At 43.5% G+C, this 23,375-nt stretch overlaps 1 protein-coding gene across 1 annotated transcript in view; it reads right to left on the bottom strand.

Annotated features, from left to right (window-relative positions):
• The window catches only part of FAM20C (FAM20C golgi associated secretory pathway kinase), a 54,336-nt gene that overhangs the window by 2,112 nt on the left and 28,849 nt on the right, over window positions 1-23,375 (bottom strand). The window contains exons 5-9 of the mRNA XM_085513824.1: window positions 10,552-10,644; window positions 9,016-9,131; window positions 2,056-2,236; window positions 1,351-1,460; window positions 183-264 (exon numbers count right to left, since the gene is read on the bottom strand). Coding sequence (XP_085369950.1) covers window positions 183-264; window positions 1,351-1,460; window positions 2,056-2,236; window positions 9,016-9,131; window positions 10,552-10,644 — 582 coding nt within the window. The remainder of the gene's footprint in view (window positions 1-182; window positions 265-1,350; window positions 1,461-2,055; window positions 2,237-9,015; window positions 9,132-10,551; window positions 10,645-23,375) is intronic.

Raw genomic sequence — 23,375 nt, 5'->3', positions numbered from 1 at the left:
GAAGCAGATAGCATGCAAGAATTTGGCTCTGCTTTGGGGCTTCTAATACTGCCTTAGTATACCAGTAATTGCTAATAATTCATAAATTACAGGATGCAAAATCGTCTCATAATGGCTACTATGAAGTAAATAGTTTGGCCTAAGTTGTTTCACTGTTCAAAAAGATTATTAAAGGTACTTACCCTCTTCCATTATCTAAGTGGATAATAAATGTTTCATTTCCAAACTTTTCAAAGGTTTCATAGTGATGGCGATCCATGTTACCTATGGAGAAAAAAGACCATTCTTGTTAAGGCTTAGCTTTGCAGAGGGAAATGGACTCTTGAAATAGGGATGTTCATCCATATGACTTCACTAATGCATTTGATCCACAACCAAACACCTTGCTTTTTCTTGGTTAAAAACTTATTTCCAAATTTCTACCTGCCTGGAAAGCCAATAAACCATTATGGCTCTAACATATGGAGCAGGATGCTCCTGGTACTGCTTTGGGCATCCATGACAGATGGACATGTGATCACCATTTTAAGGTCAGTGTGTTGAGCACTAGTGCCAAGTTGGAGTTTTATCTTCATAGTGGGGATCCTGAGTCACTTCTAGATGCCACATATGGCTGCTGAGCTGTGATTTGGCCTCTCCTGCTGCAGTCTATTGCAGAGATCTCAGTAGTGGAAATGGCACAGGCTCCGTCCTTGCTCACTTGTGTTCAAGGACCAAGTGCGTATGCTGGCATCTTGCATTTATACTGGTGCAGCAGGGCAGATTACACATACAAATGTCTCACAAATGTCTCCCTACCTCTGAGTAGGCTTGGAATAGGTCACAATTAAATTCTTGCTTATAATTATTTTATTGTGGGCAGGTTACCTAACCAAGATAAAACCTTCCTAATACATACTAGAATTGTCTTTGTGACAAATCAGTACTTCTCCACTCCCCAGTCTCAACCTCCAAGTCTGTAGAGCAAGCAGCAGGGAATACTACTGCAGGATGAAAGCAATGTGCCAAAACTGAGCAGCCTTTGCAAGGGTATGCAGGAGCTGCCTGTAACAGTGCTAAGGCGCTCACTACAGCAAATTGTGAAGCTCCTGGCAACTTTGAAGGAGACTAGAATGACCTGCATTTATCACTGTGCACTTCTGAGCATCTTTATTCCTTTAATCTGCACTGATGGGAATACATAACCATGTAAATGTGCATTTTCTCATAATCATCTAGAATGGCATATACTGCAAATGCAGCTTCAACCACGCTTTAGCAAATTGCTGAGCTATGCAAAGCAGTGTAGAAAGAAGTGGTTCTTATTCTAATTAAATGTTGCATTTAATTTTTGAAAGAGATGAAACATACCCATTAGAAAATCAAAAACTGTCATATCCATTATATCCAGAATTCTGGTCCCACTGTCATACGGGGGTGTTTGTTTAACCTCTTCGCAATAATCTGGATCAACTTCCCATCTGGAAAAGCCAATATTTCAATATTTTATGTGACATGCAAAGCTTACTGAGTATTAAAAAAATAAATTGTATTTTTTGTGAGGATTTACTTGTATTTGACTGAGGGCAGGAGCATGAGGAGGCAGCAGATTCCTCAGGCTGCTTTCAGTAGTGCAAACAACCAGTAAAGACTGTGACTGATGAAAAAGGAAGAAAATCACAACACTGAAAACTATGTGGCTAACAGCTTCAGGATTTAGGAGACCAGCTGCATTATCAGTCATATGGTGAAAACATCTGGGACTTGTCTAAGGCTGCTGATAGCAGTGAATCTTCTGTTCTCTGATAGGATGTAATACAGGTCCCAACACATCCCGTCAAAAGCCATTGCACATATCTATCCCACAAGAGGACTATGACACTGACGGTCATTTCAGGTTCAGGACTGTAGTCCAGAGCTCCTTGCAATTGCAAGCATTCCCCTTCCAGGAGCTGGAGCCACTGAAGAAATGCAAATGTTCTCCTACACCACAGCATATTAAGTGAGATAGAGAAAGTACTGCTTAATCTTCCTCTTGGCATTTGATGCAGGTGAACTTTGCTCAGCACTACTCACTCTGCTTTCTTGCGCTTGTGGTAGGAACGCCTCCAAGGGTTTCTCCAGGTTTTCCTTTTAGCTAAGGACAAATCAGGAAGGAAAGCAGCTAGAGACCCTTCGATCTGATCTGGTTTTCCACACAGGGCATGCTCAGTTGAGCAGTAGTAGGAGCATTCGCCATAGAAGCAGATGTTGTTGGCTGACAAATAAAAGAAAACTGTTTTAAAACCTACTCTTCAATTAGTTTTCAAGAATCCACAAAAACACTGCCGTATGTGAAAAAACTGAAGCAGAAGTAAAGCTCTGATCCAGAAACCGCTGTTACCATGCATATTTCTCTTCCATTGAAACCACTAGAAAGACCGATTTATTTCAGTGGCTAAGATCATGCCCTATGCTGAGCTGTGACTGTTTCCATATTATTTATATTCACAAACAACAAAATATACATTTTTTTTTCCTTCCTTCCAGCCCCAGACTGATATGTGTCCTCTTGCATGTGCTGCCCTATGCTAACTGGGGTGGTTGAAACCCCACGTCCTGCAGCTGAGCAATGACACATGACCAAAATTATGCCACCTTCTAAAATCTTGACTTGTATTTAAAGAACAGACAATAACGTTTTGTCCATTTACCTGCTGGGATGAGAACTGGCAGTTTTACTAAGGAGAGCTATGTAGCATGCAGACTCATATGGGGGTGCATGGAAAGCAGCACAGATGTAAATCTTTCAACACACATCCCAAATAGAAATGTTCTCCTCCACACACCACATTAGCCCAACAACCACAGACAAAGGACCTGCAGCACGTTTTGGAGTGCGCATTACCTTAAAACTTCCTCAAAGATGCCACAACATTTTCTGTAATAAGAGGAACCGTCCACCCCTTTACAAGAAGCCCTTCCCTTCCCACAGGACCACAACCAAGAAGGAGAGCATGATACTGAGCTTGTTGGTGTGCAACAACTCTTCCTAAAATTACTGTATGCACATAAAATGTCATTAGAGGGAGACTGTGCCCTTTTCTTATGGCAGACACAAGTGCGGAAGTCACTTTGCCTCCCAATTCCTTCTAAATTCAAACGTTCCTTCAGAACTACTCTCCTTGCAGGAGGACAAAACAGGTGTAAATGAGGCAGGGAGGGCTGGTGCATCGATGAAGGTTGGTTTCTGCCTGCTGCAACGTGGCCCCCATGGCAAAGGGATAATAGGAAGAACAGAGAAATAGCATGGGGCTGCAGCTGAGGGAGGAGTGGGAGAACAACAATAAGGTCTTGTGATGGCTTTGGCTGCATTAATTAGCTGTATTGCATAGGACTAATTGCTAACCCTGGAATTACAGCAAATAATTGGACTAAAAGGCTGATGATTTACTACTTGACAGTTTCAATCAGGGTTTCATCTGCAGCCTCTATTGATGGCCATCGATTTGTCCATTGAGGTGCAGCTCCTTTATGCTGGGCGCACGCTTTTCAAATCCCTCTGTTGACATCAGCTCTAAGGGCTGCCCATGTGTCCGTCCTCAGGTATAACTCCTTCCCAAACAGTATGTTCAGATTCACACATTAAAGCCTGATTCACTCCTGAAAACAACTGAAAGAGAAGCACTTGGGAGAAGAGAAAATGAATATCAGAAACAGCAGAAGGCAGAGGGGGAGCACGCAGGCCGGCCCTGTGTCCCTCGGACCGGGCCTGCTTTTCCTCCCCATGCCAAACAAAGCCGAGGCCCTCAGCTCCTCATACACCAGCCTCTCCAGCCCTAGAACCATCTCAGTGGCCCTCACTTGTTCTCTTAGCCTAAAATCAAGTGCAAAGTCAACATCTGAAGAAACCCAATGTAAAGCAAGCTGTTGGCTTGCAGCCCTGCAGCCTGTGATCACTCAAGGGTTCCCTTTCCACAAGGGCTCTTGCAGCATAGTCTTGATGTATTTATCCCTGGGCTAATGGAGGTGCCTCAGCTGCCTTTGATCATCCTGGCAAAACCAGGAGGGTTTCGTGCCTCCTTGCAAACCTCTCAGGATGAAAGTACAGAGTTGTGGATCACCTGCGGGCAGCACAGTGAGCTGCTGTGGGTCTGTGGATGGGAGGAGCGGGTGGGTGGTTAGGGAGGCTGGGGTATGCTCAGCCAGCAAAGAACAGGGGAAAACATCTGTGGTTTATACCTTGAAAAGAAGTGATTGCAGACAAAGTGTTTCAAGGGGCTCCAGGCTGCCACAAGGGATGGTTTACAAGAAATCACATACAGATGCTGTGCCTGCTGTGGGCTAGCACAGAATAATCAGGAGGTACAAAGAGATGCCTGATTTCCCAGTGCCTGCTGACACGGTGGGAAGGCAGGGCTCTCTCCATCTGCAGCCAGTGTCTGCATGGAATGGAAGCTGCAGTGAGCTCCTGTTTGGTTCGGCTGTGTCAGCATCACCTGCTGCTCTGCACAGGGAAGGAACCCGTTCCCATTTATCTTGATCACCAGAGACAATTTATCTCCCAGGGGCCGGGTGACCTGACTTCCCAGCTGGCAGCAGGAGGCCAGCACTCAGTTATCTGCTGCTGCACGGGTTCTGCAGCAAGCAAAAGACACACAGAGATGCCCCTCCTGCGCTATCGCAGCCTCTGCTGCACACTATGCAAATCTGACCTTTCAAAAAAAAAAGGAATTATAATAAACACAGCATTCTGCACAGCGGGGAAGATATATACTGTGTTTAATAGTTTGCTCTGGAATTTAACTAGGGGAACAATGAAACCCTGCTTGGTATTGTCAGCGGAAGCAACTGGGAGTAACCATCTGACAGTAATCGCACACTGGAACCCAGATAAATCTCAGAAGGCTTTGGGGCTATCTCCACTCTCATGCTGCTGCTGCTGAGGGGTGACACAGCTGGCACATGGGCTGATCTGCTCCTGCTGTACCCTCCAGCTATTGACTTTCCCACAGAGCCCCATTGCTGCAACAGGAACACAGCCACGGCAGGATACAGCCCATCATTAGGGCAGTAAGCATGAGGTAAAGGCGTAATGTTTTTTCTGACAGCTGGTGTTCTCTCAGACATACAGAACTCACTCTGTGTCACTTCTATCTGTTTTCTGGGTGTAGCAGAGGTGACAGGGTGATGGATCTCAAGTGATTATTAACGAAATTAACTTATTTGATGCATACAGAAGAGACATGCTGAAATGTCTATCCTGGTTCTTATATACAGAGAGTGAGATGAAGCAGCCTAAATTATCTGGGGAAATAGACTTGTTTTTAAGGCTTCTTAAAAATGCAAAAATAAAGAGCTACCAAAGATAGAAAAATGCTGCTCTCATTTAGGGCTTCAAGGTGCAGCACAAGCTTCTTGGAAGCCTAAGTAGGTGACCCACATTCTGCAGGGCATGCTGAGTGGGAAATTCCAGCCAGAGACACAGACCCAGAGCTTCAGCAGGAGCCCCACATGGAACAGGGCATGGCCTTTGGAAGGCAATGAGAGCCCCAAAGAGTGGGAGCAACCACCAGGGCTGCATGCAGGAATGGCAGCAGCAGCACAGCCAAAGCAGAAAGAGATGTTTACAAACATGGAAATGTTCAAATAATTGGAATCTGCAACATGTAAACCCCTTCTTCATTAAAAACAAACAAAAAACCTGTTTCCCTCAAAGCACAGTAAAGAGAATATTGAACCGTGTTGCAAATGTCTGACTTCCAATATCTGAGGATGGATGCACACAATTCATAATGAAATCCAACAAAAATCACCACATTCGGTGATCAAAACTTGAATTAATTATGACAATTAAGAAGCAGAGAGTGTCTGTGTACTCATCTGCACATTTTCTGTGCATCACCCAGGTAGCTGAACCATAATTCTTCTTGTGAAGAAAAGGAACAAGTAGAAATACCTTAAAGCAAATTGCTTGGCAGGTCAATTCTTTTATTGAGATTTGCATGACTCTTAATAGAGGACATTTAGCAAGCCTGTGCAATTGAAGTGCTGGAAAGAGCCCTGAATATTTACTGATGCAATGCATGAACAAATCTTTCATTTACCTGCTCAAAATAATAGCTAATTCAGAATTGCTATTGTTTGCTGAGAGGAAAAAAAAACAACACACACCAGAATCCCTTGGAATTGGTTAATATGAACAAAAACATAGTGCTTACTAGCTGTGCAACATTGATTTCTTTAAGCTGCTGCCTCAATTACTTCCAAAACGAAGGCTGACATCATTAATATGTCTCTTTTTTCCTAGCAAATTACCATTCATTTGTAAGAGTAGCAGGGCTACTGCAGTCTGCCCTACTGCAAAGGATGGAAAATTAATTTAAATAATTACTGACCTAATTCCATTTCTTATGTTCAGTCCAAACTGCCTGGAAGAGCACTTTTCTGCAATCTGCTTTCCCTCTGAATGCAGCCTATTGCAATGCCTGACCCCAGCCCTGCCTGCTCGCAGGGAAGGACAGACGGACACCACGTGCTGTGCAGCAGCACCTGCCTGAGCTGCCTGGAAGGAACAGATCTCCATTTCCATTTCTGCTGGAACAAGTGTGGAAATTCATAAAGGTCCCTTCTAACATCCCCCATGCTGGTCTAGGGAAAAACACCGTGTATTGGGCAACAGTCACAGCGCTCATAATGAACCCAGGCAGGGTTTTCGCTGCAAATGATGGTCTCCCAGACCAAGGGGAAGAGTTCTGTAAATAATTAATTACATTCAGTGCTTGTTGCATGGATAGGGATACAGTGCTAGCAGAAGCAATACATCCCCATGAGCAGCCATTGTCAGCAGACACTTCTGTGGAGGGAGATGCAGAGATACCAGGCAGTCCCAGGGGGGCCTCGGTGGCCATATGGCCACATTCAGACTGATTCTTGAAAGTATCCATGCAGCACTACAGAACTAATTGCTTAATTTAGGACTTTTATCACTTTTTCATTAGGCATTAATTAATGTCTGCCTTTTAAGGTCAGTATGCAATACAAGATGGAGGCTGGGCATATGTTGAGACTCCTACTAATTAAATAAAAGCTTTGCAAGGAAGAGCTCCGACAAGTAACCAACATGATTTACACATAGAATATAGATTCAGAAAACGTAAAATTGAAAGAAAAATTAATTGCTTAAGCATTTCATTCTCCAGGAAAGCCTGATTCAAATAGTTCATCAAATATTTTAATTGCAGTTATTGAAAGCCTCCAAATAAATTTGAATAAAGGATTATGCTTGGATCATCCTTTGGCTGTCTGGAATTTAGCAGTGACAAGATCTGTGTCTTCATCCAGCAGCAGCCTTCACTCTGCATTGCTGGGCTGTGGCTGCTGCAGCTGCCCCATAGACAAGCACAGTTTTGGAATTCTCAGCACTCAAGTTCACTCCTAAGCCTTGATATATAACCCAGGAAGACTAAAAAGCAAGCAAGCCTATTAATCCTTGTCTCACTGGCTAAAATGTGAATAAAACCTCTTATATTTGAAATGAGCCGAAGTATCTTGATGTGCACAAACAGCTCTAAGATTATTTTTTGTAATCTTTTATGGGTAATTATTTGCCTGAAAACAAATCAAACAACAACAATAATAATAATTATATATAAATATACACACATACGTAGGCAGAGAGAGCTAGAAGGAAGGGAGTGAGACAAGTGCCTGGCTGGCGCCTGCAGCGTGCATACAGACCACATTTGTGCACACCATCAGTCATATGGGCACATCTTGGGCACGGATAACATGGGGAAGGTGAAACATCTTCTAATTGTGTAATGTATTGCACAAGTGTAGTTACTGGAATAAGTAACAGTCTGCTCAACCGTATCCTGCAGAGCCAAATATAAACATTAAGCTAAAAATAACAGCCACAATAATGACTTTATTGGTGCTCACAACAGTGTGATAAACACTTTAAGAGAGAATGCTGCGCAGTGCAGGCTCTGCTTTCCAGCTAGCAGCAGTAACATGATGCTGCCATGGGAGAATCTGTGCTGAAGGCTTTGGGTGTTGCTTACAGGGATCTGGGCTAAGCACCTGCTGTCCAGGCACACCGAGTGAAGGAGAGAACCCTAGAGATCCTTACTCCAGATTTCCTGTTACACAAGCCACAGCCCAAGTTCAGGAATGCACATTTGCACACAGCTGAACTAATATGAGCTAAGCTCTGTGGACACAGCTAGAGGTTTTACATCAAGCATTTCCCTGTATATTCTTTCTCCACAAACATACTTAAGCATGTATTTTTGTGCCTTAATTCAGAGCCTGAACCTCAACATTTCAATACCCCAGAGGATCCATTTGATTGTCTTCACCTATTTTTGTTTATTCTGGGAGCAGGATGGGCTTTTACCTCGTATTTGTACAGCTCCCACCCCATGGAGCTCTGTCCTTGGCTAGGGCCACTGGTCTGGGCCTGGGCCAGTTCTCAAAGCAAGTTCAAGGGCTGGGACCAATTCAGATCAGTTCTACTCTAGACTCTTCACAGCAGTGAATGTGAGCTGGAAGCAGGATACATTACACATCTGCTTCATTTTGTTTCAGACTCCTCTTGTAATAAAAACCGAGGTATGTGACTCTGAGAAAAGGAGGTTTTGGTCCTCCAGTAAAGAATGAGAAATAAATGTATAAGACCACCAAAAGTGACAGCTCACACAGCACTAGAAAAAAAGGGTCTAAATAACTAATGGGCTGAGTAATAAGGTTTTGGGTAAACTGAGAGTAACAGAAGAAATTGCTTTAGAAATTGCTCTGCGTAAAACATTTGTTGAGTGCATTGGTTTTGTGAAAATAAAAGCTTGTCTCTGTGGATAATTTGTCAAGGGGAAAGGCACTCAATTCAAAACAATAAAGTCTTCTTTGTATGCTATGTCTCCACATTTATATTTATTCAAAGGTCTAGAAGACAGCTCTATTAGAAATATCTGAGCAATTAAGCAATCTACACATTGCTCCCTTAAGTACGTGTTCTGTGGGATAGAAAGAACACAGTGTTGTTTCCAGGACTACCTGGTGAGATGAAAAACGTCCTCCACAGCTTCTTGTCACGAGTAACATCTCGTATCTCCCTCGTCATGTTAACCAGTCTACCTGCAACTGGTGGGACGCGACGGAAGTCCAGGATCCTGGGAGAACAGGAGAAGAAGCAGTTTAGGGATTTCAGCCTCTTTCTTCCATGAACACCATCTAATAAACCTGTAAACTAGCCTTTTTTTCTTTCTTTTTTTCCTTTTTTTTTTTTTTTTTTCCTGACAGTCTTCGTATTTGTTTCATTTATTTCCTTCAGCTCCTCCCTTTTTCAGTACCCTCACACCAATACAAACAACCTCCCTGAAACTGAACATTTTCCCACAGGCAAAGCCTGGAGAAAGAGCCTTTCTCAACCACAAACTCCCCAGCTTTAGTGGGTCATTAAAAGCTCCCTATGAAGCAGTGCCATTAGACACAGTAAAAGAGCAAAGTCCCCATACAAAGCCTCCCCATAGGTGGGATTTTTATGTCCACTCTACTGATAGGATTTTTTACACTGGGTAGCAACTGCTTTTTCTGCTTAACATGTGAATGTTTAGCATTACTCCCTGCAGGAACTCCATTAATGCCTTTTACTACAGCACCATCTGCTTAAAATGGCAATATAAAATATAAAACAGAGGGGATCAGCACCAAGATCAACATTAAAATACAGAAGACCCTTTAAGGATGTGACCAAGATGGCTCTCCATGGCCAGTCTACTCTGTGCCACCCACAGACATGTTCCCTCATCCTGACCATCAAACCAGAAGGCATCAATACTCCATGCACCTCTAAACAATTTGTGGCTCAAAGCTTCAAACTTTTGCAAGGATCTTTCTTGGCACTGCAGACTGTGAAAAAAGCTTCAGTTCTAACTCAGCCTGTGAAATGCAATGCTTTGTAGCCATTTTGTCAGTAATTCCTTGTTAATAATTAATTCTTGCTCCTAATGTGGGCTGGCTGAGACTGTCCTCAGTCCATTTTCAACACAGCCCACATTATTTCTGCTTGGAGGACATCTTCAGCTAACAGAAACATGAGATGTCCATCAGTGTCCTCTCTGTCCTCCTGATAAGGGACAGCCCCAGCTTCTGGCTGTGATGCCAGGACTCCTTTCCTATGGCAGTTACTCTCCTCTGAACACTCAGGAGATTCCCCATGCCTCACTTGGATTTGCCCAACCTGGAGCTGATTGCGGTGAGCCAGATTCCCATTGTGCTTATGCTACCTCTCTCCCAGGAGATGGCTTCTCCCCACAAATGCTTGGAGATCACAAAGAAAATTACTTTCTCAGCTTCCTTTTGGGAGCATTTCTTTTTGAGAATTACTGCTCAGTTTCTCACTCCCAAAGCAAGTCACATTTCCTGATAATTAATCTACCATGTCGTCATCTTCCATTTCTTTTCTTCATGGCTTTTGCCCACTTTTGTTCCATTTTCCCCCTTTTAAAAAGTAATTCAGTTACATTGCAAGTGCATAAATTTATTGCAATATTTCCACTTTTTCTTTTAATGCAAATCCATTTTACTTGCCTGTCCAAATGAAATGCTGCTATTTCTGCATTATGCCTTTCATAGTCTGAGAAATAAAAAAAATCAGGTGGGGTTTCTTGTTCTCTGGTTTGCCTGCAAAGAAAAACAAGGGAATTGTTTTAATGAAGGGTTAGCATTCCTAAGGAGCAGCACTCAGACATCCGCGTGTTGTTCAGGGGTTCAGCGTTGTTTGCTTACTGGAAGGCCTTTAAATACTTCATGTGTGCACTATTTGTCACGTAGCCTTCATTTCAAGTTCTGTTTTAAATTACTGTAACAAAAAATAGGATTCCAAGACTCGTGCACGCAGGCTGCTGTCATACAAGCTCCTCCACTCAAGGCTCTCGCTCTACTGAACAAGATCTATTTTATCACTCTCAAACATTTCATTAGTGATAGCAGTGAAGACAATGCCATTTCATTAAATTATCATTAACTGTAATTATGAAATTTCCAAAAGTAATAACATTTTTCTTTCATCTCTGGGAGCAGTGCATCTCCTATCTAAAATATGACTCTCCCTTTGTATTTCTTGGAGCCAAAAGTGACATGTTTTTCTCATTTCAGAAAAAATGGGATCATTGCAGTTTGACGGCCACGACACATGTCATGTTTCAAAGAACATTAACAAGCCCATGTTCCTGAGAAGATGCAGAATTTGTTGTTTCCTCAGCATAAGAAACAATAAAAAATGTCATTCTGATGGAAAGAGAAAGGCTAAAGATTGAACACTGAACTCCGTGGCAAACAGGAAGCTCTGCGTGATAGGAGCAAATCTGCCTCATTTTAGGAATTTTCAGTCCTGATGGCTTTTGGATGGAGAGCAACACATGCAGTTGACCAATACAATGTCAGGGCCCCACCAAAATCTGCACCGTATTCTATTTGAAGTCTTAAACATGAAATATGGACAGCAAAGCAGAACATCTGCAAGGGAGGACAGTTACCTAGAAGAGGAAAGTGTAATTTTCCCAAGCACCTTCTCATTCTGTGCTGTTCCAGGTGGCCAGCTGACAGCTCGTGCATCACCCATGCTACACACCAGCCATTAAAACACGTGCTCACTTCCAGAAAGACCACAATATCCCAGCCCACAGCAGAGCGCTGGAACCAGATGACCTTTAAGCCTTCCAACCCAAGCCACAACATGATTCTAGGATTCCATGGTAAGTGCTGAACTACTGCCATCACAGAGAGAACATCCAGGTATTTGGTGGGTCCAGTTTAACAGGAGGTCAGAGGGGCAGGAGGTCAGAAAGTAAAAACTAATATTGTGCTTTGTCTTCTCTATACATGGAAAGACAAAGGATAGCACCTCGGAGGAGGAAAACAGGGTCCAAAACCTGAGGCAAGTCACACAGGGTGCTGAGTAAGGAAGGTGAAAGCTATGAGAGCTGCGGGCTTCCTGGGTATATTACCCTCAAAAATAAAGAAATGAGCCTTAAAAATAAATGCAAAGAAAATGTTATTTCTGTTGGGCAGAAATTATGAGTCTGTATATAGCTTTCCCTCCCTTCCAGATTTTAAAACAGTTGATTGATTCAACAAATCAGAGTAAAAAAGACTCATCCCAAGCCTTTGCAAACTTTACACATATAAGCACAGCTGATAAGCAGCAGAAAATATTACTAATTAGCTAATCAATGCCATCTGCTTTTTATCTCCAAAAGGCTTTAAACATGTCATGGCTGTTTCTTTACAAGAAAATCTTGCTCTGGAAAATGAGACTTAAAGGAAAGGGTCAATGTGAATCTTGCAAGCACAGCTCTCCCCACCACCCCACGATGGCTCCCGATGTGCTGGGCAGTCGGCACATCACAACCAGGAGGCTCTGGTCTCTCTCATTTCATTTTCCTCTTTGTTCCCTGCCACCCCTGGCAATGGTTGGAGATATTATTCGCTTTCAAGTAAGTACAGCTCTCCTGCAGGCTTCTGCTTGTTTGTATGTGCTTCTGTCATAATGTGTTACTGAATGGTGGCATGGGCGCACCCTCCTAGAAAATCATGAACTTGACTGTCCCTAAAACTTTCTAAAATGGATACCCAATTGGCAGTGCAATGTAAACAATGGAAATACTGTGGTTTTTTTTTTTAAGCCTGACTAAAGATCATGTAACAAAGTTGTATGTTTCTTCAGTGCTTCACTCTTATCATCAACAGATGAACACGCACCAGTATTCATCCCAGTCACCACGGGCTGTGCCCACAGGCATGGCACCCACTTTGCTGTTTCCAGGCAGTGCTGGGTACTTCTGAATGAAGACTGGAAGGAGTATTTATCAAAAACAGCTCTGCAGAACTAAGCTGTACTAGGTTCAGAAGTGAAACTCTCTGAAATAACCTTGAAAATTCCCTTCACATAACAGGATGCAATATTCCACTTAAAAAAAAAAGGAGAATCTTGCTCTTTGGGTCTAACCTAAGCAGGCTAGAGTTCTATTCAAACAAATTATCATTAATTTGATGTCTGCAGCAGCTCCTAAAGAGCTGCTAAACCACCAGCAGATGCCAGCATGTGTGATGACCATTGCCTTCAGTACAGTACTGCATTGAAAGGTCTAATGCAGTGCTGAACTGATGGAGTCAGTGGACCATTAGGAATAGCTTCTGCAGTGTTAAAAGAATACCTACATCATAACCATAACCTTAACTTTTTTGTTTAAACAAATTTGTAAATGATTTTATTATATTTGAAAACTTGATCGGTTTAATGTGTGCAGTCTAATCAGCACCCAGTTTGCTGCTAGTACTTCTAATAATCTTCTTATACGTACACACAGTCTTTGAACTTGCACACACTTGTGTGTGTAGGGAGCGGTGGGAAACTCAAGGATTCTATGAAGCGAAGCTTGCTGTCAGTAACACGGGTGGGCAGTCAGCAAGCACAGCGGTTACTCTAGCACAACAGCCTCAGTCTCTACTGGAAAGGCTGGGAAAGGAGCGTGCGCTCTAAGCCAGAATCAATTAAAATATCTTATAAAACAACACTGGAGCTGATCCATCCCACAGCATGTTTGAAATCAGAGCTTCATTTTAAGGAAAAAAACAAAAAACCAACAACCTAAAGACAATCCCAAGCCAGAAACCCCTCTCTGTTATTTTATCACCCAGTGGTTATTGAAGGTTGCTGCCTAATAAAAGGACACGTGCAGTGAAGTATTTGAGCACACAGACCAATACACCGGACGCTCACACACCGCTCGTGTCTGACGGACAGCAAACCCCAGAGCATGCAGGACTCAGTCCTGCACATGTTGGCAACAGTGGGAGAGCGCTTCTGGCTGCGGCTCTTATTTTGCAAACAGTTGGAATCTGGTGATCCTCTCTTTGGAGGAGGATTTGGCAGATACTGCTAACGGCAGGCTGGGAAGCTCTGGAGGAGAGACAGATGGAGGTCTGTTGGTGCTGCACACAGTTAAAAATTACACAGTGGCACCAGACCAATTACTGCATGAGGAAAAGACAAATCAACCCCGGTAACGCTCACAGGGGAGGAATAAGAGGAATAAGAACTAAGGGGAAAGCAAAGGCCATGAAAATTTCCCAACTTGGAGAAAACACAGGAAGTAAAGAAGGATTTTAAACAGGATAAGAACACATCTGCACAATCAGATGGAACTGTCTGATCTTGCAGCTGGAAGAGCAAGTCATGCCTGAAAACAGAAGCAACGGAGATACTGTGCTAAATGGATGTGGTCATAAGTAAATCGGGTCAGCTCACTCTGACCGTGGCTGGGACCTGTTGTGGTGCTCAGGAGTTTCTGGGTAAGTCAACATAGTGATGTGTGTGTGGGTGTAATTGCAGAGCCTCAAGTTTTTTATTCTATGTTTCTGCAAACCATTGTTGGCCAACTTCACCCAAACTCAGTATTAATCATTTCTTGGATTCTTGTTTGTTTGTTTTTTTTCATGAAGCTCATCAGCACACTGAGGCTGCAGGCTCTGTGGCATTTCAGGAAGCACTATTAGGTTACCTTTAACATGGAAATCTCTGTTGAGCTTCCAGGATCTCCTGTGTGCACCTGCCTAAATTACCAGGTTTAATCCCCGCGAGGGCCACGCATTGCTCGAAAGAATCCTCCCTCAATGCCAGACTTCCTCTGCACTGGAGGGATCCTATTATCTGTGCAGCAGCCAGAAAGCCAGAAAATAGGGCAAACAGCCCAATCTGACTCAACTGCTATTCCGACAGACACACTGTCTTCCTGTGCCCCAGTCCAAGGTATTTCAGGACACCTTGGTCTCAAAGGCTCGTAGCTCAGCTAATCAAAGGACACACTGATGACTGGAAAACAGCTCCTCCTAACAAGGCTGTGCTCCTACTCCCACATGTAATCAGGGGAATCATAGAAAGGGATTAAGGATAATTAGGGATCTCAGGTCTGCAGCAGAGAGGGGTCAGCTTGGGTTGGTTTGGAAGACAGAGACCCTGATCCTGCTGGGGAAATCTGGCAGCTGCAAAATGCAGCAAGAACGTAAGTGGGGAAGAAGGCACAGTAAGTGCATTGGCAGGGATAAAGCTAACATTGCTAAGAGAGTAATGTGGTTATGGGAAAAGAGAACCGGAGATTATCCGGGTCTACCCACAGCTACAGGTTGCTACTCTCCCATGGAAAGCTGTTTTCCTGTATTCCTGTTAAGGTGCATAACTACCTGCTGTGGAGCCAAATTGAAGGCTTGACAGTTAATATCCGGTGTTATCTAAATGATAAAATACAGTTAGTGCAGGGACTAACCCAGGAAGAACCAGGGACTTCTTGTGTGTGTTCAGAAGCACCATGTGGGGCTTTGGCATTGCTTTTACACCAGCAACCAGTTGATGTAACCACAGATGCTCCACCAAGTCCAGAAAGCCCTTCTCCTGGCGAAGGCAGGCAGGTAAATCCGCAGCATAGGAACTTCTTTGTAGTTTGGAAAACACAGACTGAGAGTCCAGTGTCTGCTTGCAGGATTTTCTCCCCCCTCCCCCCTCTTGCAACCCTTGTGTCAAATTGGATTGTGCAGCACTGGGATCCAGAGTGCCTTGAGATAATCTAAGACGTATTATTCTAACTGAAGTAGGCAGCCCGTGGAAAAAAATAAAGAGAGAAACAGAACAATGTCTCTGAGGCTTCTGCAGTGCTTAGAAGCACACTTAGGTTTTGCATGCACAGTCCTATCACCAGGGAGAGCTTTCCATGCATTTGGCACCAGTTAGAACAGGTGGAAAAAATGCCACTTAATTTTAGAATACATTTTAGTAGTTTAATAAGTCCTTAGGAAGATAAATGGCACTGCTAATGCAGTTACATCTACAGTAGCAGAGCTATCTGGTGCCTGTTTCCGACTCCTTATGGAGTCTTGGCAGCTGATGGTTTTGGCTTTATCAAAGTGCTCTGCTACAAAAAGCACTCCCAGGAACGATATGAGCTGTTTACAAGAGCAGAATATGGTCCAGAAAATGAGTGGCCAATCCAGGAGTGCAAAGACATGAGTTTTAAGTGATACAGAAAAGATGTTTGGCCTGTGTCGTTGTTCTCATCCAAACAACAATATGGGCCTCTGCAGAATATTTAGGTTTCTCCTGTTTAAGCTAGCGCTTCTGCAGCTAGAAAAATGAGAGAGTATTTACTGTGGCAGAAAGACAGAAATTCGCACAGGGATGTGCTAGGAATAGGAATAATTAGCAAACCGCCAAAAGGATAAATACTGAGATGATGCTACTGCATGCCAGCCCTGGAGTGCTTTTCTCCAGAGAAGACAAGGAGAGCCTGACAGCAGCACATGCTCAAGGACCAGTCAGAGCCAGAGAACTGGCAAACTTCTAAGACAGCGCATAACAATGAGCTTCAAAAAGAGCATTTGTATGTATGAGCATCTCTTTACCTGGCACAGGAGGTTACTGGGGGACAGAGTGAAAGAAAATCCTCAGGGAATCGATATGCTGAAGAAGGTTTTTTTCCATTTCTGATTGCAAAGTCAAAGGAAAAAGGCTCAGGAGGTCACCTACCCCAACCCCTGGCCCCAAGGCGAGTTCAGCCTGACCCAAACCATTCTTGACAGGCATCACTGTAACACGGTCTTCAAAACATCCCTTTCCCTGTCCCACAGCTACAGCCCTCTCCTCCTTGTCCCCACATGCTGGCCTCTCTTCTTGCACACTTCCTCTCTGTCTTCCCCTCCTTGCCCCACGACCAAAGCAAAGCCATCACATCGGACCTGCTGCACCTGAGTGCCTTCCTGAGGAACGAATACATGCAAGAGATTTGCCATAGTGACTGGCTCCCATTCCTGAAAAGCACATTCCAAAGCTGAGACCCAGGAACCACACCTTAATGCCTCTACATCCCTCTGCTCAGAGACACCTTTAGGGAATGAAGAACCATTCATCTATTTCTAATTCATTACAGTTCTCTCCAACTCAAGGCCTTGAAATACTGACTTTTGCCTTTCCTCTCAAAACCAGCACTGTTTCTAGCAGACAAGGAAGCAATCTCTGATTCCTTGACACAGATGAGGGAGTTCGGGAAAAGGGTTTGCAAAACTGCAACCTGGCTCAAAGCATCATCAGGAAAAGGCTCCTTCCAGGCTGTACATGAGAATATATCACTTGTGAGATACACAGAGAAAAGCAGATTTCCACCTGAGCAAAACACAAGCTGCCCCTCCTGACTACACAGGCAGATAGAATGCGAAGGAACAAATAATCAAAGTAACTAGAAGAATCTGAGAATACAAAAGATTTCTTTTATTCTCCAATAAAGCTAAAAAATACAATAAAACGAGACATTCTTCTCCACTGTGGGGTTTTCCTGTTCCTTCTAGAGATCTGGACTTGGTACTAATGTCTCAAAAGGCACCCTCTCTATACCATGGCTTTTACTGACATAGTGCTGACAGTAGAGTCAAGGCATTATCTCACCAATCATCATTTCATTGTCTACCAGCTCAGGAGAACAACTATCTTTTCTCATTCATTCTCTTGTGCTTTAGGATACGTTTGACATGCAGAGAATCTTTGATCACTATAAAATACACAACGAGTTTGATCAACCAGGAAAACTTCTTTCAGCAGTTCTGAATATTACCTGCCCAGTGAGTAGCTGCCTGTGGTGGGAGAAGCAAATGGAAAAATATCACTGGTGAAAGCACATTTGTCAGGATGCCATCCCCACCTGCACTGTTTGGTGCAGCAGGCAGCAGTCCCTTTCCCCTTCCTCAGCTAGAAAGGGGATGTAGGTCAGATATCTGATTCACAGCTCTTTATTATTATTATTAATTGTTATTACTAATTATTATTATTGTGTAGCTAGAAAATGTCTGGAAAGAAAGCCAAGCAAAATGCTGTTCCAAAGCAGGTAATGTGAGAACAGAACTCCAGCACTATCAAACTACAGGTAAATGCACGCAGGTGTACTTTATGTATTGTCCAACACTTTCACCACTGCCTTCTACCTCCACTGGGGTACAGGATGCACTGTGATCAGACAGGTAGGATCTTTCTCTGTAATACTTGCTTATATTTCTCCCCTACCCCCCAGATATCTCAAAATGCAGGCACTGTGCGAGCATGCAATTTTAAAAGATATAAAATTAGATGAATTTTTCTAGCTCCTCTCATTTTATGGGACGGTGTGGTCTCTATTATAATCAAAACGAAGCATCACTGAACACCAGGGTAAGTGCAGACCTTCCCTCATGCTTTTCACGTCTGCTTCTGGAAGCTGTGTGAAAAGCTGCTTCTGCTGTACATATCAATATGCGTGGCTGCTTCAGGGGCTGAAATATGTGCTTCCAAAATTAGAAGCTCGTGTCTCCACACACCTTGATTTAAAGAAGCCTGCTGTCCGTGCAGGTATAGAATCCGTTCCGCTCCATTGATAGCACAGGAGCTGACACAGAAGCAGAAACTGCAGGTGTGCAAATGTGTGGGACTTGCTGCAATTCCCCTTCATCTCCCTTTTTTTTGGGGACGCTGATGGGGAGAGGAGATGTGGGATGGAGAATGAACAGATGTCACTGTCCCAGTGGCGAAATGATGGGGCACAATGCCTAGGACGTTTTTATTCCCATCCAAAAAATGCAAGGCTCGTACAGAAAAACAAATGAGTCACAGTGTGCAGAGAACAGAAAGTTCTGGGAAGCTCCTGTCACTAATTCACTCTGCAGATAAAAAAAATATAAAGTACTTAATGCAGAAATAAGGTTTGATTTATCCCTGAGATAGAAACTTGCCTCAATGTACAGGAGCTGAAAGATGAAGAGGTACTCAACAGCACCAGAGACCAGGCCCCAGCACCAACATTAACACGGTCAATGCTGTTGCCACAGCAGGGAAGAAAAGACTCAAAGCGATTAAATAAGCAGGAGAGATAATTAATGAAGAGCTGCAGTGATAGTCTGTGCTGTTCTTTAAGGTTTCTTCATTACTGCTGTACCGCTGTGGCTGTTTCCTGCCCAGCCTTTCCATCCTGGATTTGCCTGTGCTCCTGGATGAGTGGTGTGAGCATTTTTGCCATGCCAAGCCTATAAAATCTGTCATCTTTCCCCTTGATTTATCCCTCGGAGGCTCAGCCTTACACTGCCTGCTGGCCATAAATTGCATACGTGAAAAACGATCCAGCTGCAGAAACTATTTTTGAAAAGGCAGACAGTGCAAGAAGGGCTCAATGTGAGCCCAGGTACTGCCAGGCTCTCCTCAGGAGAAAGGCTGCACAATGTTTTCTGCAGAGAAGGTTTTACAATATCAAACATTTTTAGAGCGCGGGAGGAAAAACGGGCATGAAATTAGAAGTGGAAAGCATTTCTTCTGCCCTGAGAAGGATTTTAAAGATGTCTGCGGTCATTAAAGGCAGGGATTTAAAGGAACAATAACATTAAGTGTATCAGAAGCATCGCAGAGCTCAAATTTCTTGGATTTTTCTTTCTCTTTTTCTGGACAGGATGTAAATGCCATTGAAACCTCAGGGTTCACAGAGAGTTGGAAAATTAATTACTTTGAAACTGATACATTGATACATAACATTCTGATCATCACTTTTACTCACTTCTAGTGAGCTCGTCTTCTAAATATCTCAGGAAGCAAGAAAACAGCAGACCCATTTTTTCAGCAAAAGCTGCAAAACATGGAGCTATTAAGGATTCAGCTCTGCCCTAAGCAAAGCACTCTAGCCTCATTAAGCACATCCTTAACTTTGGGCATGCATATAGTCAGTGAACTATGCTGTCCTTGACAGTCAGGCGCGGACTTAATACTTCCTTGGAGCTCTTTTGTGCTCAGCACTTTGCAAGAACAAGGCAGTGATGAGCGGGATCTCAGGAGCAGCTCTCCTCCTTTGCTTCCAGATTCAGGGCTGTTTTCTCCTTTTTCTTCCACCCCTGATGATGAGCACTTTGGGAAAAGCATGTAATTACACCAAAAGTACAGATCAGCTTTGGCCATGGGCTTTAGTGGCACCCAGAGGTCGCCTCTCAGGCTGATATCTGGTTGACTTCCAGTGCCCAAATAACAGCGCCACCTAAAGCACTGCAAGACTGACCCAACAATTTCCTTTCAGTCCAAGGAGAAGTTGGGTGAACCAAATATTGATGGCATGGGAAGCCATGGGAAGACTGTAATTCAGCTGGAATCTCTATCTCCCAAATGAAACATTTACAGCTCTTAAGGTGGTATAATGGGACAAAACCCAATATGATGACACTTCTCAATTAGCCATACAATGAGGCCATCCTTTCATGTAGGAATAAATAAAAGGTCACTCAGGGCTGCAGCCATGAAGTTCCAGTTTGATGGCATGGGTGATGTCTACATCTGCATTCATACAGGGGAGTTCCATTTCCTCACAGACCCCAAAGAACTGTAACTCATATCACTCCATCATCACTCCCCTCCTCCCTGTGCAGAAGCCAAGTGCTTTTAGCGTGTATTCACTACGGGATGTTCCTTTACACTGAATCAGGCTCCTAAGATTTCGCAGATAAATCAATATTGTCAAAAATCTGCAAGTGTGAACTGAAAGATTGAAAAAAAAACAGCATAAAATCCCCATTTGTGGAGCAAGCACTGCGCTGCCCAGCTGCTGCCAGCTGCGGCTCTCCAGGTCTGCATGCTGCTCTCCCCCCTGAGTCAAACACAGCAGTGTCAGAGTAGCACAGAGTACCTGAGGACGCTGTGCCACATCTGTATGCTTGGTTATTCCATCGGAGAACTGCAAGTTTTGCTTTTCCATCGTGTTTCAATCCCAAATTCCAAGAATAATTATGCCACAGAGGATAGCAGGCATGTGGTTACTGTGAGCTAATCGCTCCCCAGGGCTGAGTGTTTCTAATTCCTTGGAGGTGTGATTTCCCAATAAAGCACACGCACCCCTGAACTCGTTACTGCGGCTATTAACATTCCTTAATGTGTGGCAAAGGGTGATGTGCCTCTCTGAGCTGGAAAGAAGATGTAATTGACTGTTTCAGACTACTTTGTGGTTACAAAAGAAAAGGGAATTGCTTTGATATGGTGAGGTATTTCATTGCCCCAGCAAAGGAAACTATTCCACCTCCCTCTTCTTTCTTTCCTCCCAGTTTTTACTCCTTTTTCATTACTACTCCTCCCATCAGAAACCACAATCTCTGTGAGGACCACTGAACTTATTTTGTTCCCTAAGGAACTTCTGTGGTCCATAAGTAACACTTTATTTTTTCTTTCTTTTTTTAAATACTCTTTCTTCAGTTTTTGTTTTTGTTTTTTTTAATGCATTTTCTTCCCCCAAATAAATTTGCCTGAACAAGGAATACAGAAGAGCACTTTGCTGCTCATTGTTTCCTTGTGTAGGATGGGCCCAGACTCATGTTGCTCACTGGCACCAGCCCCATCCCACTGCCACGTCAAGGAACTGGGCAGCACATTTCTGAGCCTGGTTTCATAGATGCGTCATGAACATGTTCCTCTCTGCCTTAGTTGTTTATATATACTACATAAATCATAGGATTCCATAGCTGGAAAAGGCCACTAGGATGTCCTACCATCAACCCATCCCCAACACGCCCACTAAGCCATGTCCCTAATGATATATGATGGGATGGGAGATCTATTTCAGAGATCAGTTGTTTTGCTTTATGAAATTATGAAAAGATCTCACTTTCCTCTAAACATCTCCTCTTTGAGGCTGGAAACTCTCAGTGCTAATCCATGTTTTATATTAGGGGCGCTGCATGACTCACACATTAGATTGGAAATTACACATCAGGGTCCTTCTAGCTTGTTAAATGTCTGGATTAGGAGTGGGTTAATGCTCTGCAGCCCCCAGGGAGTCCCTGTGCTACTCCAGGGGGAAAATCAAGCTGTGTTAGCATCTCCTCCCTCTCATGTCGTTGCACAGGGAAGGAGCATCTTAACCTCCTGGTCTCTGCATGGGCCCAGTGCTGGAGGCTGCAGTGGAGTGAGAGAAGCAGAGCAAAACTGCTGCCCATGCAGCCATAGCCCCTGATTTCATCCTGGCTAAAGAGAGAGCATTAGGGAAAACCTGAAGGTTTTGCATTCATTGCAAGGAAGCAGGATTTAAAAGGGCTAGGTATTGTGGTTGTGGATCCCCTGTCCCTGGAAGGGAGATTAGTTTATCCTAATTTAAACCTAGGAGCCTACCCACATTCAGGTTGTTCAGTAAGATAAGAAGATGTTGTGATAGAGCATGCAAGGGTTGGTAATGAAAGCAGAGCCCAGGAAAACACTGTAGGAAAGAGAAGAGCAGAGGATGAGTGGGGAGGAAAGTTCTGCAAAAGATGTGCAGTAAAACATTGTCACCACTGCCAACTTTTTTATGGACCTAATTTACAACATGCAGCTGCTTTTCTCCAACTGTGCATGTCTGGCTGCTTCTCCTTGAATTTTTAACTGTGTTTAAATGTCAACAAAATATGAAGCTTATCTCCTGTACAGTCTGATAGATATATGTGCTCAACTCACATGAGTTTTGTGGGAGCCTGGTTTCAAAGAGAGGACAATGTTTTTCCAAAGGCAAGGGACCTTGTATTTCACTGTTTTCCTGCCTTTTAATGTGAACCGTGAGGACAGGTATATGGTGTTGCAAAGTGATCCCAAGACTTAACCACTGAACCTCACTGTTTCTTTCCTTTAGTACTTCAGTACCCTGGGTCTGATCCAACTTTCCTTTTACTTAGTGAAAGGTCTCAGACTGTGGTTATGGTGACCTGGATCAGGAAATGCAGAGCCATGGGAGCCAGTCTACCCATACTGAAATTCAAAGGCCAGTAAAGCCATGGGAAAAGCTCTCAGTGACTTCAGAGGAGTGTGGGTCTGATGCAGAATGAAGGGAACAACCCAAACAAGACAGCTACGATAGCAAATTCCCCACTCTTGTCTATGCCTGAATGTGAGGGAAAGAAGACATAACATTTGCTGTTCGTGTTTAGTGTAAGTATGTCCTTGGCATCTTCCATAGCTCTTACTAATATGAAGGCAGATGCAGGATTAAGCAAGAGTAGGGCATAGCATCTTGAATTAACATTGGAGTATTGACTCTGTACAAAACATGCTGCACGTTTGACACCTTCAGGACTCAGATAATGGATAAAAAAGAATGTGCAGGCCTTCTTGTACTTCAGTATAGATCCTTGAAATTCCCTTGCCATCTGTGGCCAATAGGCTGCTATTACCAAATGCCTGAGTAAATTCCAGTAAGGTTGAGTGAAGATCTTCATATTATCAAAATACTGATAAGAATGAAAGCTGTATTCTTTGCTTGGGCACACTATTTTCCACGCAGCTCACAGGCAAAGACTTTATCGACCGAAATGCTCAACAGCAATATGAACATTAGGGAGGTGTTACAGGATTA

This window comes from Coturnix japonica, chromosome 13 (genome assembly GCF_054131305.1).
Source record: "Coturnix japonica strain WE chromosome 13, WE-NBRP24, whole genome shotgun sequence".
NCBI classification, from domain to species: domain Eukaryota; kingdom Metazoa; phylum Chordata; class Aves; order Galliformes; family Phasianidae; genus Coturnix; species Coturnix japonica.
Note: the sequence above shows the minus strand (reverse complement) of the source record. Positions and strands in the feature narration are given on the sequence as shown.